Source organism: Triticum aestivum, chromosome 7D (genome assembly GCF_018294505.1).
Source record: "Triticum aestivum cultivar Chinese Spring chromosome 7D, IWGSC CS RefSeq v2.1, whole genome shotgun sequence".
In the NCBI taxonomy this organism is placed as follows: Eukaryota; Viridiplantae; Streptophyta; class Magnoliopsida; order Poales; family Poaceae; genus Triticum; species Triticum aestivum.
This window is the reverse complement of record NC_057814.1, coordinates 296,533,307-296,545,619: the sequence shown is the minus strand read 5'-3', so window position 1 is coordinate 296,545,619 and position 12,313 is coordinate 296,533,307. Positions and strand designations below refer to the sequence as shown.

At 41.7% G+C, this 12,313-nt stretch overlaps 1 protein-coding gene and 1 long non-coding RNA gene across 5 annotated transcripts in view; one reads left to right on the top strand and one right to left on the bottom strand.

The window, feature by feature from the left end:
• Positions 1-5,824: 5,824 nt before the first annotated feature.
• Positions 5,825-6,703, top strand: LOC123169406 (uncharacterized). Its single transcript, XM_044587244.1, has 2 exons — positions 5,825-6,305; positions 6,388-6,703. The coding sequence occupies exons 1-2, from the start codon at positions 6,028-6,030 to the stop codon at positions 6,527-6,529; spliced, it is 420 nt and encodes a 139-aa protein (XP_044443179.1). The 5' UTR covers positions 5,825-6,027; the 3' UTR covers positions 6,530-6,703.
• Positions 6,704-6,789: 86 nt separating this feature from the next.
• Positions 6,790-12,313, bottom strand: part of LOC123169407 (uncharacterized) — a 7,030-nt gene continuing 1,506 nt past the window's right edge. For 2 of the 4 annotated variants that reach the window (XR_006484793.1, XR_006484792.1), the window contains exons 2-3: positions 10,335-11,570; positions 6,790-9,917 (exon numbers count right to left, since the gene is read on the bottom strand). This is a non-coding gene — a long non-coding RNA (uncharacterized lncRNA). Of the gene's footprint in view, positions 9,918-10,327; positions 11,571-12,313 lie in introns of all 4 variants that reach the window. The other 2 variants (XR_006484794.1, XR_006484791.1) reach the window with 2 other exon arrangements.

Genomic DNA, 12,313 nt, shown 5'->3' with positions numbered 1-12,313 from the left:
CGGTCAATCTTCCTCTCCTAACCACCTTAGGAAGCTATCAGTTTCCGACACACGTTCATTATTTCTCTCCATGTTTTGATCTCTAACTCTCTCAAATACACAACCCCATTTTTACACTCTATTACCAAATGTATTTACCTCACACACCCGCCATTGCACCCCATGCCGAGCTCTCTCTCTCTCCCTCCCACCCTCTCTCGCTAGATACATGCATTGCCAATCTAGCCCCCCAACCTCTCGCACGCACGTTGTCTATCTAGGTCACTCCCTCAAGACTGTCTCACTCTTTCTTCCGCACGGAGGACCACACTCTCTCAATCTCGCTCTCTTTATCCGAGTCTCGATTAACCTCATTTTCTTTCACACACAAATGATATATCTCCCTGTTCGGGCCTCGATCGACACACTCTATACTCTCTCACGTAGATTGTCTATCTAGGTCAGTCCATCCAAGCCGCCCCCGCTCTTTCGACCTCATGGCGGGCCACGCTCGCTCAATCTCTCTCTCTCTCTCTCTCCCTCTCTCTCTCTCTCTCTCTCTCTCTCTCTTTGTATGTCTCGATTGACCTTGCTCTTTCTCGGACACAAACGATATATCTCCATGTTTGAGCCCAATTCGACATATTCATATTGTATACTCTCTCACGCACATTGTTTATCTAGGTCACTCTCTCCAACCCGTCTCACTCTTTCGATCGCACGACGACCCACATTCACTCAATCTCTCTCCCTTTATATATGTAATCGATTGACCTTGCTTCCTCCCACGCATAAAATATATCTACATGTCTGTGACTGGATCATCTCTCAAGCTCTATCTTACAGCCCTCACCCTTCCCAAAAGCTCAATCGGACAATATCTCTCCAGAGCATATATATATCTTTTCAATGAATGTCGGACCACACTCACTTTGTCTCTCTATCTATATGTCTCTCGATTGACCTCGCTTTCTCACGCCGTATCTTCCACACATTAAAGCTACCTCTCCATCCCTCGCAATGCCGAAGCTATTTACATTGCGAGGGGGACTCCAACCTTGGATTAATTTGTGTAGGCATTTATTCCGGTGGGTTTAGATTATATTTTCGTAGCATTCGGCTCACAACTACTCCAAACACCGTTGCAACCCCCGCACCTCCCCCAATTGACTTCCCTCTGGCTCGGTCATCGCTCTCTCGCACGTCATTTCTCGCCTTCAACGTCGCACCATGGTATTATTGCAAAAACTCTATTGTTCTCTTTAATTATTACAAATAAGCTACAAAACTACACACCAATAGTCCACCTGGAATGGAACAAATTTTGACCCACAAATTAAAGTGCTGCAAACTACACACCGAGGGGCCCACCTATCATGAAAAAAATTTGGACCCATATATAAATTAAAAAATAAAGGACGAGGATTGAACATACCACCAGGGCCTTCAAGCCGCACGTCAATAGGCAACATACGTGGAACATCAATGTTTGTTGTACCCCCTTTATTCATATAATGTTTTTATATTACCACAGCCTATTTAATGGATAACATGTAATATTATTTTTAGTACATTAATGGAACCGGCTCGTTAGCATGTACTATTCGCCTTCACTTACTGGTGGGTTCCATATGTGCTCTCTCTCTCCTCCCCTTCTGTGTTTAGACGCACAAGCAAACACGAAGAACTCGCGGGCGATGTTGCCGTTGACCATATCTGGACGCGTTCACAAGTTACGGCACCAGTTTCACGTACTCCCTCCGGTCCTTTTTAGTCTGCATATAAGATTTGTCTGAAGTCAAACCTCATAAAGTTTGACCAACTTTATAGAAAAAATACCATCATTCACAAGGTAAAATCAATACCATTAGATGCATCATGAATTTAATTTCCATATCGTAACTTTAGAATTGTAGATGTTCATATTTTTTCATATAGATATGGTCAAACTTTATGAAGTTTGACTTCAGACAATTCTTATATGCAGACTAAAAAGGATCGGAGGGAGTACTAGTAGTACTAGTCAATGTGTACGTGCAATGCACGTTAATTTGGAAGTATATTAAGTGCATGCGGATATTAAGTAGGATATTATTTGCGTGTTATTATGTGATTAGCACTATTTTTGCCATGAAATTAACTGCACGCTAAACGTGTTGAGCGTTCGACATTGAAGCAGTCTAGGTCGTTGGATGAGAAGGAATACATGTGGTTTGATGACGTTTTATATATAATTGATATAGCTCTAGCAGAACATTCAATCGATCGAACCATAGATTTCATTCGGTCTGACTCCGACTTTACATTCATACGACGATCGATCTAAAATAAATGGAAATGATAAACATTCGGATTTTAAGCATGGAAATCCGAACGTTTTTCATGGCAAATTTAGATTACGCGGCGGCGGCAGGGACGTCTTACGGTGGGAACCGGCTCCTCTGCCGTGCTCTGTGTGTCGTCCGGCCACTGACCGACGGCGACCACGACGGCGACGGCGGCGTCTTGCGTCGTTGTTGGCGCACTCCTAGACGTTGGCCCTAGCTTCAAGGAAGGCCACAATGTTCTGGACTTCGGTCTCCAGGAGCGAGTCAACTGGCGGGAGGAGGCGACTGGCGTTGGTGAAAGGAAGCGATCGACGGCAGCCATCCATGCCGCTGAGGGGGGCACTGGCACCCGCGCGGGGACAGGCGCTGGCAATGGCGCGGCGGAGACATTCGTGTGCACGGGCACCGGCACAGGCGCGCACGTCAACGCACGCGCAGGTGCATGCGCTGGCAGTTGCACGGGCACCGGCACGGGCGTGCGCGTCAGTGCACGCGCAGGCGCATGCACTGGCAGGTGCACGGGCGCGTGAAAGTCGGTGGGGACCTCATGGAACCCTGTGGCATCAAGCTCGGCGACAATGTGCGGCTCCCAGCCCATCAATGCCACGGGGACGGGCGCTGGCGCAGTCGGGGCGACGGGAGCCGGAACGGGAGCAGGGACAGGCGCGGCGTCTTCCGGCAAGGCCTGTTCAAGCTCGTCCCAAAGCGCCTTATGTTCTTGAGACTCTGGCTAGGTGTCTTCCTCAGGAAACTGGAAGACTAAGGGCAGACCATCGTGATGCGGCATGGCGTACGGTTAGGTCTGGCTGGTTGGAGGTAGACGACAGGAGAATCGGAGGGGGAGAGAGAAGATTGTAGCGATACCGAGTAGTGCGGGGTTGATTTTAAACTACGGCGCCGGCGACATTAAAAGTGGGAGCAGTTGGGATGAAGGTGGGCGGCGGAGCCTGGTCAAAGGGCTCGCCTCCCGGGGAGCCTGCGCAGCGGTCTGCTCACACGCCTCCCTGTCAGCCGGCGCAGCGGTTTGCTCGCACGCCTCCCGTTGACTCACACGCTTGCTCGGACGGCACCTGCCGATTAGAAGCGGGACTCGTGGCGGCACGTAAATGCACACGGTTTCAATAGTGAAAGCGTTCGCCTTAACGTGACATGTCTTTATTCCAAAATACCTTGGCTCTTTATTTGTGCAACTTCTTATAAGCAGCTTGTCTCAAATTGAAGAAAAAAATTTACGTAGGAATATTTGTGCCATATCACGTGACCATGCTCAGTTTCATGAATTTCTGGTCACTTTTGGATTTTCTGAAATTTAAAATCCAGGATTCGAAACAATATCATAACCTGCATCCTGCAATAAATTTTCAAACAATAAATCTTTCATGTTGTATTTCTTAAGAAAAGATTTGGTCAAACATTTTGCTTAGTTAGACATCAGACAAGTTATATATGCAAGTAAAAGGATAATCCCTCCGTACCAGTGCATTGCCTGATATATTAACTCAAGTTCTAGTAGGCACGAACAAACGGGCTCAATTCTGTGCTCATCCTGGTGTAGTACGTAGTAGTACTAGGCAATACAGTTGACGGGTGACCTTGGGTAGCGGCTACCGAGGGAATTGAACCGTGATCGGCACGTTATATAACGTTGTCTAGTTATTAAAGCATCCCTCCATTGTTCATCGGTAGTCATTATGGACCGGGGACATGAGGGGAATTTCCTAGGGATGGAATTCTGGCCGCCAGATATTTTGACTCGAAACGCGGAGGCTCGACTGGTTGGGGTTGGCTAATGTGCATACCACGCACGCCACCAGAAGGACACGAGCCCCTTTTTTTTAGGATCAACACGAGTCAAGGTCTGACTGGTACGCCATTGGGTCCTACCATTCGAGAATACGGAAGGATCCCTCAAAAAAAAGAATACGAAAGGATCCCTCAAAAAAAGAATATGAAAGGAATCTTGTAAATTTCCGAACGAATCTATGTGTATTACAATGCCCGTATTTTCCTTGCAAATAGTAATCTCAACGTGGTAACTGATTTATGACGAGTTCTTGAATTAGAGTGAGTTTGCGATATAGTGATCTTAACGTGGATTTCACATTTCATGGTATCCCTAGTAAGTTTTTCGTTGCAAATTCAAATTTAAAAAATGAACGGTATGGTGGTGAGAAAACTTTGTATGTATCAAGCATACGACCACGCACACACACAACAGCAATCCAATAAGTATAGTGCATCTATTTTTCCAAACCATGCATGTATGACACGAATTCAAAAATACTCCTTCTGTTCCTAAATATTAGTCGTTTAGAGATTTCAACAAGTGACTACATACGGAGTAAAATGAGTGAATCTACACTCTAAAATATGTCTATATACATCCGTATGTGGCAGTCCATTTTTTCCGAAACGGAGATTTTTTTTCCGAAACGGTGGCAGTCCACTTGAAATCTCTAAAAAGACTAATATTTAGGAACGAAGGGAGTAAAATATAAGACATGCATGGTCCTCAATTCAATATTTAAAATGAACAGGAAACTGAAACATGAATATTAAGTCTAGTACTACAGTACATGCAAATGTTGTGTTTAGGCGGAGCTATGTAGATTGTCGGGGGTTAACCCCTCGACCCTAGATAAAATTGTGAAGCTCTATTTAGGATTGTTTAGATTATACTAGTCGCCAACCCGTGCATTCGCACGGGTTAGCATATTAATTGCGGGGACAAATGAAGAAAATGTACGGTTATTCGTGGGCTTAATGAATGTAATACTGGATACAAAGATTGCTAAATGTGTTCTTTTTTGAAACTGCAATTTATCTTTAGATTTTTTCGATTAAAATTAAAGTTAAATGTAAAACTAAAATTAGTACCATATTCCTTAACTTACTACTTCTTTGCATGATAGTGATCAGTTCTAGAACACCTTAGAAAACTCCTTGGGCGAATCATATACTCAACTGTTAGATTTGCTATGATTTGTAGTTGCTTTTTATGATGGCATTATATGTGTTCGATTGAGATTGAAAGTTTTTCTTTTTTAGTAATACTCTCTCGAACGCTAACATGGATGTATATCTTTAGATTTTTTCGATTAAAATTAAAGTTAAATGTAAAACTAAAATTAGTACCATATTCCTTAACTTACTACTTCTTTGCATGATAGTGATCAGTTCTAGAACACCTTAGAAAACTCCTTGGGCGAATCATATACTCAACTGTTAGATTTGCTATGATTTGTAGTTGCTTTTTATGATGGCATTATATGTGTTCGATTGAGATTGAAAGTTTTTCTTTTTTAGTAATACTCTCTCGAACGCTAACATGGATGTATTTAGGAAGTAGTTTATTTGCAGGGATTTGTGATGTCCATTAAGAATAAAATTGTTAGGAGATACCATTTTTGTTAGTGAATTAAAAATGGCCCATGAACTACTTCTGTATCAAAATATAGGACTTTTTTAGGCTAAGTCCTATATTTTGATACAGAGAAGGTAGTTTTATTACACATTTTTTTAATATATGAAACCAAATGTAATTAGTAACAATTGTATTTTGTGTACAACTAAAAAAATGTATTTTCTGTAGTGAGTGACACCGTGGCTGCTTAGATGTGCGTACTTTTATTAGTCACAGATTTTTGCTAGCATGAGCGGCGGGTTCGGCGGCCGCGGTCGGCGCTGCCGTGCTGTCTAGTGAGCTCCTCTGACCGGCGCCATGAGAGCAGCTGCGCCGGTGGCTCTCGTGCACAGCGCGTGCATCGGTGACCTTCTAAAGTCCTCCTTCGCGAACTACATCGCATCGCCGGCCGGAGCGCCGGCCATCTGGCCGTTCCCCTTTGCGGTGTGGTACGCCGTCTCCGCCGCAGCTGCAATCTCCTCCGGCGCCAGCGTTGTTGAGCAGCGTTTCTCATCCAGCAGCAGCGCTGGCGGCTCCTATCCATCTACCAAAGAAAGGAGCATTATCTTATCCAGCGCCAGCGTTTGTACGAACAGGTGCGTATCGTCCCTTTGCCTTACCATTTCCTCAATCTATTAAATAAATTTGAGTAGCGTATGTCTGCATCCTGCTGTACAGTGTACTTCAGAGACGATGGTGGAGGAGCCATCAAGGAGATTGCTGGGCAGATGCAGCTACGAAGTTACTTGTTCCAGTATTTTGTTTAGCAATTACATTGTCCAATTTTCTATTATTTGTGAGGCCGGATATGTATTGCTAGGCTATGTAAGAAATAAATGTTATAGTAATTGAGAAAATGATCTTTGTTCCTTAATGGTTCTGTAACTTTAGAACCACGTCCCTGATGCATATACATATATAACTGATATTGATTTTGTGAAATCAGTTGTGAGCCCTTACCCCAATATTTTTGTTTGCCTGTAAATGCAGAGAGAAGTACCTTGGTGACAAATAAAATATTTCAGAGACAACTATTTAAAACAATTTTAAAAATTCAATTTAAAAAAGATAAGGCTGCTATGTCTTCAACACATTATATTTAGTCATATAAGAATGGTTGTACCTGCTGTAATTCTAGCTATTGAAAAACAAATATCTATAATATATCCTTGAAAACAATGTTTTCTGCAACCTTGTCGGATCGACGCTCTTCATCTGGTATGAGTATCCGCAATCCATTTCTGCTGGTAACCCTTGACATTGCAACATAGAGCTGTGTGAACACTTGCCTTTGTAAGTAGAGTCCAACCTTTTTGAGAGATTGCCCCTGACGTTTGTTTATAGTCATAGCAAAGCACACTGATATTGGGTATTGTCTCCTTTTCAGAATGAAAGGCCATTCTGAATCACTTGGTGACATAATAATTCGTGGGATGTAAACTTTGTCGCCAATGTTAGTACCTGTTATGACCTGGCCTTCGATGAAACGCTTCTCTAGCTGTGTTATTGTTAGTCTTGTCCCATTGCAAAGTCCTGCACTTTGATTGAAGTTACTCATAGTCGTAAGCATTACTGGTAATCCTACTTTCAGCCTCAGTTCATGGTCTGGTATTCCAAAAAATGTTAGACTATTTAGAAACTCGGATGAATTCAGACGCATATTTAGGATCTCTTTACAGATGCAGAAATGATATGTTCCCTTTCCCCCTTTGGAATAACTGGTAGGATTCGCCTGAAGTCACCTCCCAAGACTACCGTCATTCCTCCAAACAGTCTATGCTCAGCATCCTCATTTGTGAATCGAAGTATGTCTCTCAAACTCTTGTCTAGTGCCTCAAAACAGTGCTTGGGTGTCATAGGTTCTTCATCCCATATTATCAGTGAAGTTTTCTTTATTAGTTTCGCGAGAAATGTTCCTTGCTTGATGTTGCATGTCGACTCGTTAGTGATCTTGAGCGGAATGTGAAATCTTGAATGAGCTGTTCTTCCACCCTGTAAAAGAAGTGTTGTTGTACCACTTGAAGCTACTGCTAGAAGCCTAGAACTATTTTTCCTCCAGATCTTAATTTTCTTGTGACTGCTTTCCACAAAAATGTCTTTCCAGTTCTGCCATATCCGTCAACGAAAATCAATTTTCCAAGACTGCTATTACCTGATTCTATTATAACAGCAAAAGCCATCCTCTGATCTTGATTTAGCTTTTGCAGTAACTCTGTGTGCTCTATTCTTAATGAATCTTTATCTTAGTTTAGTTCCTCGTTTACTAATCTATTATTTATATCTTGAAGAATTGAACTATCTGGTAGTGGCATTCCTGGAAAATCTTTGAGGGACTTACCACCTTTGGTCAACAGGTGTTCCATCTCTGCCAAGAGGAGCCTCTTTATTTGCGCTGAGTTGAGTTCTAGGGCCTGAAAATTGAGTATTCTTCTTTGCCAACGTTGGATGTCCTCAGATAGTAATTCCCAGTTTGTTTGCCACAACTTTGCAGGATCCGTTACCTTGCAAAATCAAAGTATCGTATAGAAAAGTTGGCGCATTTGAGGAGCAGAGGCCCAATGGGATGCTTCCTTGATGCAGTCATCCCACTCCTTGTCGTCATTAAGTAGCCCAAGAGCATAACATGCAGATTTGTATGTTGGATGTACAACCCCATCAACAGTTCGGGTTTCTTCATAGAATCTGCATCCTTTCATGGTACTAGATGACCAGTTGCGCCCATGGCGCAAAGGCCAAGAGCAAGCCAAATATTGAAAGAGTGTGCATCAAAATATGTAGACACGGAAGGAAACATATGAAAATTAGTATGGATTGATAATAGTCATACGGACAGGATTATCATAATTTTTTTTAATAAGATCCAAAATGATGCCAGATATAAAAGTCTCAATAGGTACTTATAGTAATACCAAGTTACGTAGCAAAGGACTACTGTGACCTGCTTAGATTGGATAGACATCATGCAAAGACCCTTGGAGGTGCACTTGAAGGTGAAAGCATATGTACACCCTTTCTTCATGTTTGCCTTATGGAAGAAGCTGCTCTAGTTCATTGTGAGTGTAGCCCTGTTGTCGACGCCCTTGATAAAGAGGGTCGTGACACTGGTAGTCCCATCTCCTGTACTGATTGGTAGCTCATCATGATCAGCATCCATGTGCGGGAAGAGGCTTCTCTTAGAAAAGTGTTCGCTAAACTTTCGTGTAACTGTTAATTCAGTATCATGTAGTGAACAACATAAAACATAAAAACCATGGAGAAAATGGCATTCAAGGATAGGAATTTCGTCAAAGGAGAATCAAAATATATGACAGGGTAGCCGCCTAACTGTTTTATCAAACAGCAGAAAAGATTATTTACCCTAATACACAGTTCTTTCATGCTTTCTCATATATAGAGAATAACTATAAATTTTAGAATGTTATGTTATATCTATACATCAGATCACACAGACACATGGAGCTGCACAACAGCTACATCTTACATACAAAACTACTGGCACCAAAAGCATGGTCGATAAATCTATAAACTCTGCTGCTCTGCAGTTTTACAACGAAAGAGATAGCAGTAACACCAAACCTAAGTAAACCACTCTGTACGTATCAGCCACATCCTGCTAAATTGCGTAGGTAACTTTGCTGGTTCATCCCCTTAACGATACACATACAACACTCTTTTGTTCAAAAAACAAAAACAAAATGGCATAGATATCCTTCTCTGAAGCTCAAATATATCAGTGATATTAACGGAGAGCACATTCACCTACCAAAGGGTATATATTCACTTATATCAAATATCTGCATATGAACAAAATGAAAATACCAGCCTACTTTACCATCTACCTCTCGACAACGAAACAAAACATAATACATTATGTAATCGAAAAATCATTCTTTTCAAAGGTCCAGAAGAGTTAAAGGAGGCAATGCAAGGGAAAACAATGAAGGATCAGATGATTACTGGATTGATACAGTATCCAAGTGTTAACATATATAGTGGAAGTTCAAGCATGAGCTCACTCTTCTTTTACCAAATAGAAAAGGTGTGACTTGTAGAATGAAGAATCGATGAAAGAAAGTAAAGGCTGTGCAGAGTACCATTATTTCGATTCCCATGGTGAATTTCCATACAAAAGAAATCTTCAGCTTGATTGTATCTTTAGGACAAAACAACTCAACCAAACAGTATGCAATCAGCCGAGCTCGCATTTTCTGCACATGGAAATAACAAAACAGTCTCAATCAGGTTACCTTCTACAGAAATGATTGTCTATTAAAATCCACACATAATCAAGAGAAAACAGGTCGCATATCCATCAAATTAAATTTCTTGCACATAGTAGAAAAATGCCCTAAAATATGATCATGCTTTCTAGTACTCGCTGCCTGGAACTAACATGATCTAAATCAGAATTTTCGACAATTAATATATAAATTATAAGGTATAGTAGATGAAGCTAGAATTGGGCAATAATCACACAATTTGTTTGTAAGAAATCCAAACAGAATATTTGAATCATAATCTCTGAACATAAACTTGGGACAAACCAATGACATTAAAGCGAAGGCATTGGAATCAAATATGAACCAAGCAGTGAACATTTATTCAAGCTCAAGCTTACCGTATACCTTTTCACCCACTGTGATTAACATTCTTCCTACTAATCCTTCGTACACCCAGTGCCGCGCTCCTCATCTCCCGGTCTAACTGCCGCATCATTCAGCATTGTACACCAAGTGGGGCCCTCCTCATCTCCTGCTCCTCTGCAGTTTCAACATTAGTAATAATTGAGAAACACCTACAAAGGTGGAATTGACATCAGCCATAAATCACAAATTCTAGGCAAAGAAAGAGAATTCCTATAAAGCAAGTATCAAAATATTGCTCCCTCCGAGATACTGCAAACAAAGAGCTATAGTTTTGAATATGATAATAGAACATCACTTCCGTTAAGCATAACAATGGAACAAAACACCATGTGTCTTACATTCAAGGATAAAAGGAGGCATCATATACACACGTGCTAGTATGCTAGATAGTACATTTTAAGTCTGGTAACATTGAAGTAACCTGGAAGCATATCTCAGCAAAAAGTTCCAAAGAAAGTGATTAGAGAATCTTCAAGCAGAACCTCTGAAAATAGGCAAGAATAAAAGAAATCTCACTGGGTAAGACATTACAACAAACAAGTACTGGCAACCGGCACACAGCAGCCACCTCGACCCAGGCTTAATCTATCTCAGCAAAAGAAATTACACCTAAGGAAAAGAACTTGCAAGCATGTTCTTACTATGTGAGCACAGAGAACAGAAAAACTGGTTTATGATCCCACAATGCTACTAAATTCCTTGGCCACAGTTAAGGTGTTGTTCAACACCATCACCAAACCTGGAGTAAACTGCGCTTATCTCGGCAGTAGCCACACACCGGTGCCAGCTACGCAACAGCAGCGGCGAGGAGGCTGGCGGCACACTCGAACAACCATTCAAAGCTCTTCAGGTTGTCTATCTCTCTGAAATTCCTCTCTTTTACCAGAAATTAGACACGGTCAAAAAGTCAAAGAAATAAAGCATTGTTGTCTTTCTTACAGCAAAAAATACACTGCTGGTAACAGGGCTAGGCACAAATATGCAAACCAGACATTTTGCGTGTTTAAATCATGAATCGGCACACAACGCCATAACAAAAACTTAGTGAGAGATCGTTCATATTAACAGCAAGTGCTCCTACTCTCCTGGTGAAGATATCCGCCCGATCCAAAATCATGGCGCCTCGAGCGCCGGGCAGGGAAGGTGGCGGTGCGAGAGCAGGGGAGGCGAGACAGCGCGGAGAGAGGAGAAGAAGGGCTCGAGGACGGAGAGGTCCTATGGAAAATTGAGAAATGTACACGATCAGTTTACTGCATTGTAGTACACCTGTAAACATTGAAATCATGTCGGAAGATTATGACATAATATACAGACATTTATAAAATTGACAGTTGACACATGATGTATCATAACCTAAGTTTTGCCAGCTGTAGGCTATTAGAGAAGTGATGCATCACTACTACTTATTAATCCTGATGAAAAGGCTAGAGTAAGGAATTGATATATAAGTATTAAATTCAAGCCAGCACAAAGTATGGTTCTATCCATCCTGTTTTGGCACATAATATTTAATGTATAAGGAGTAATGCTAAAAAGAAATGCCCCAATTTTCCTAGAAAAAATTTGGTGCATCACTTATATTTTCAGTTTCAATTCATTCGGCCTATAGATTGAGTTATGCTTAATGTATGGAACTGAATTGTATGTACAATGCTTATTTGGATTTTTACAAAATTATATCTTATAGTGACATCAGTGCTACTACTCAAGGCTTTTGTTGTAAATGAGTTGTGGAGAACTGCAGATTCAAATGGTTGGAGAGCATCTTCTGCAGCACACACCTATTGCCTCATCTTGTGTCATTCTGTGTGATGGCAAAATATAATTCGTAAATGCGATCTCTCTACTTGCAAACCCCACCAAAAGAATCTGAGAGCAATGTGTATTTGTGTGTCTGGTGCAATGGCGGCTTGACCCAACAAGGCGACAACAGCTGGTGCTCGCGTTTGTAACCTCAA

Coding starts and splice junctions, on each gene's coding strand:
- LOC123169406 (XM_044587244.1), top strand. CDS start 6,028: ATGAGAGCAGCTGCGCCGGTGGCTCTCGTGCACAGCGCGTGCATCGGT. Junction 6,306..6,387: donor GCCAGCGTTTGTACGAACAG/GTGCGTATCGTC, acceptor CCTGCTGTACAG/TGTACTTCAGAGACGATGGT.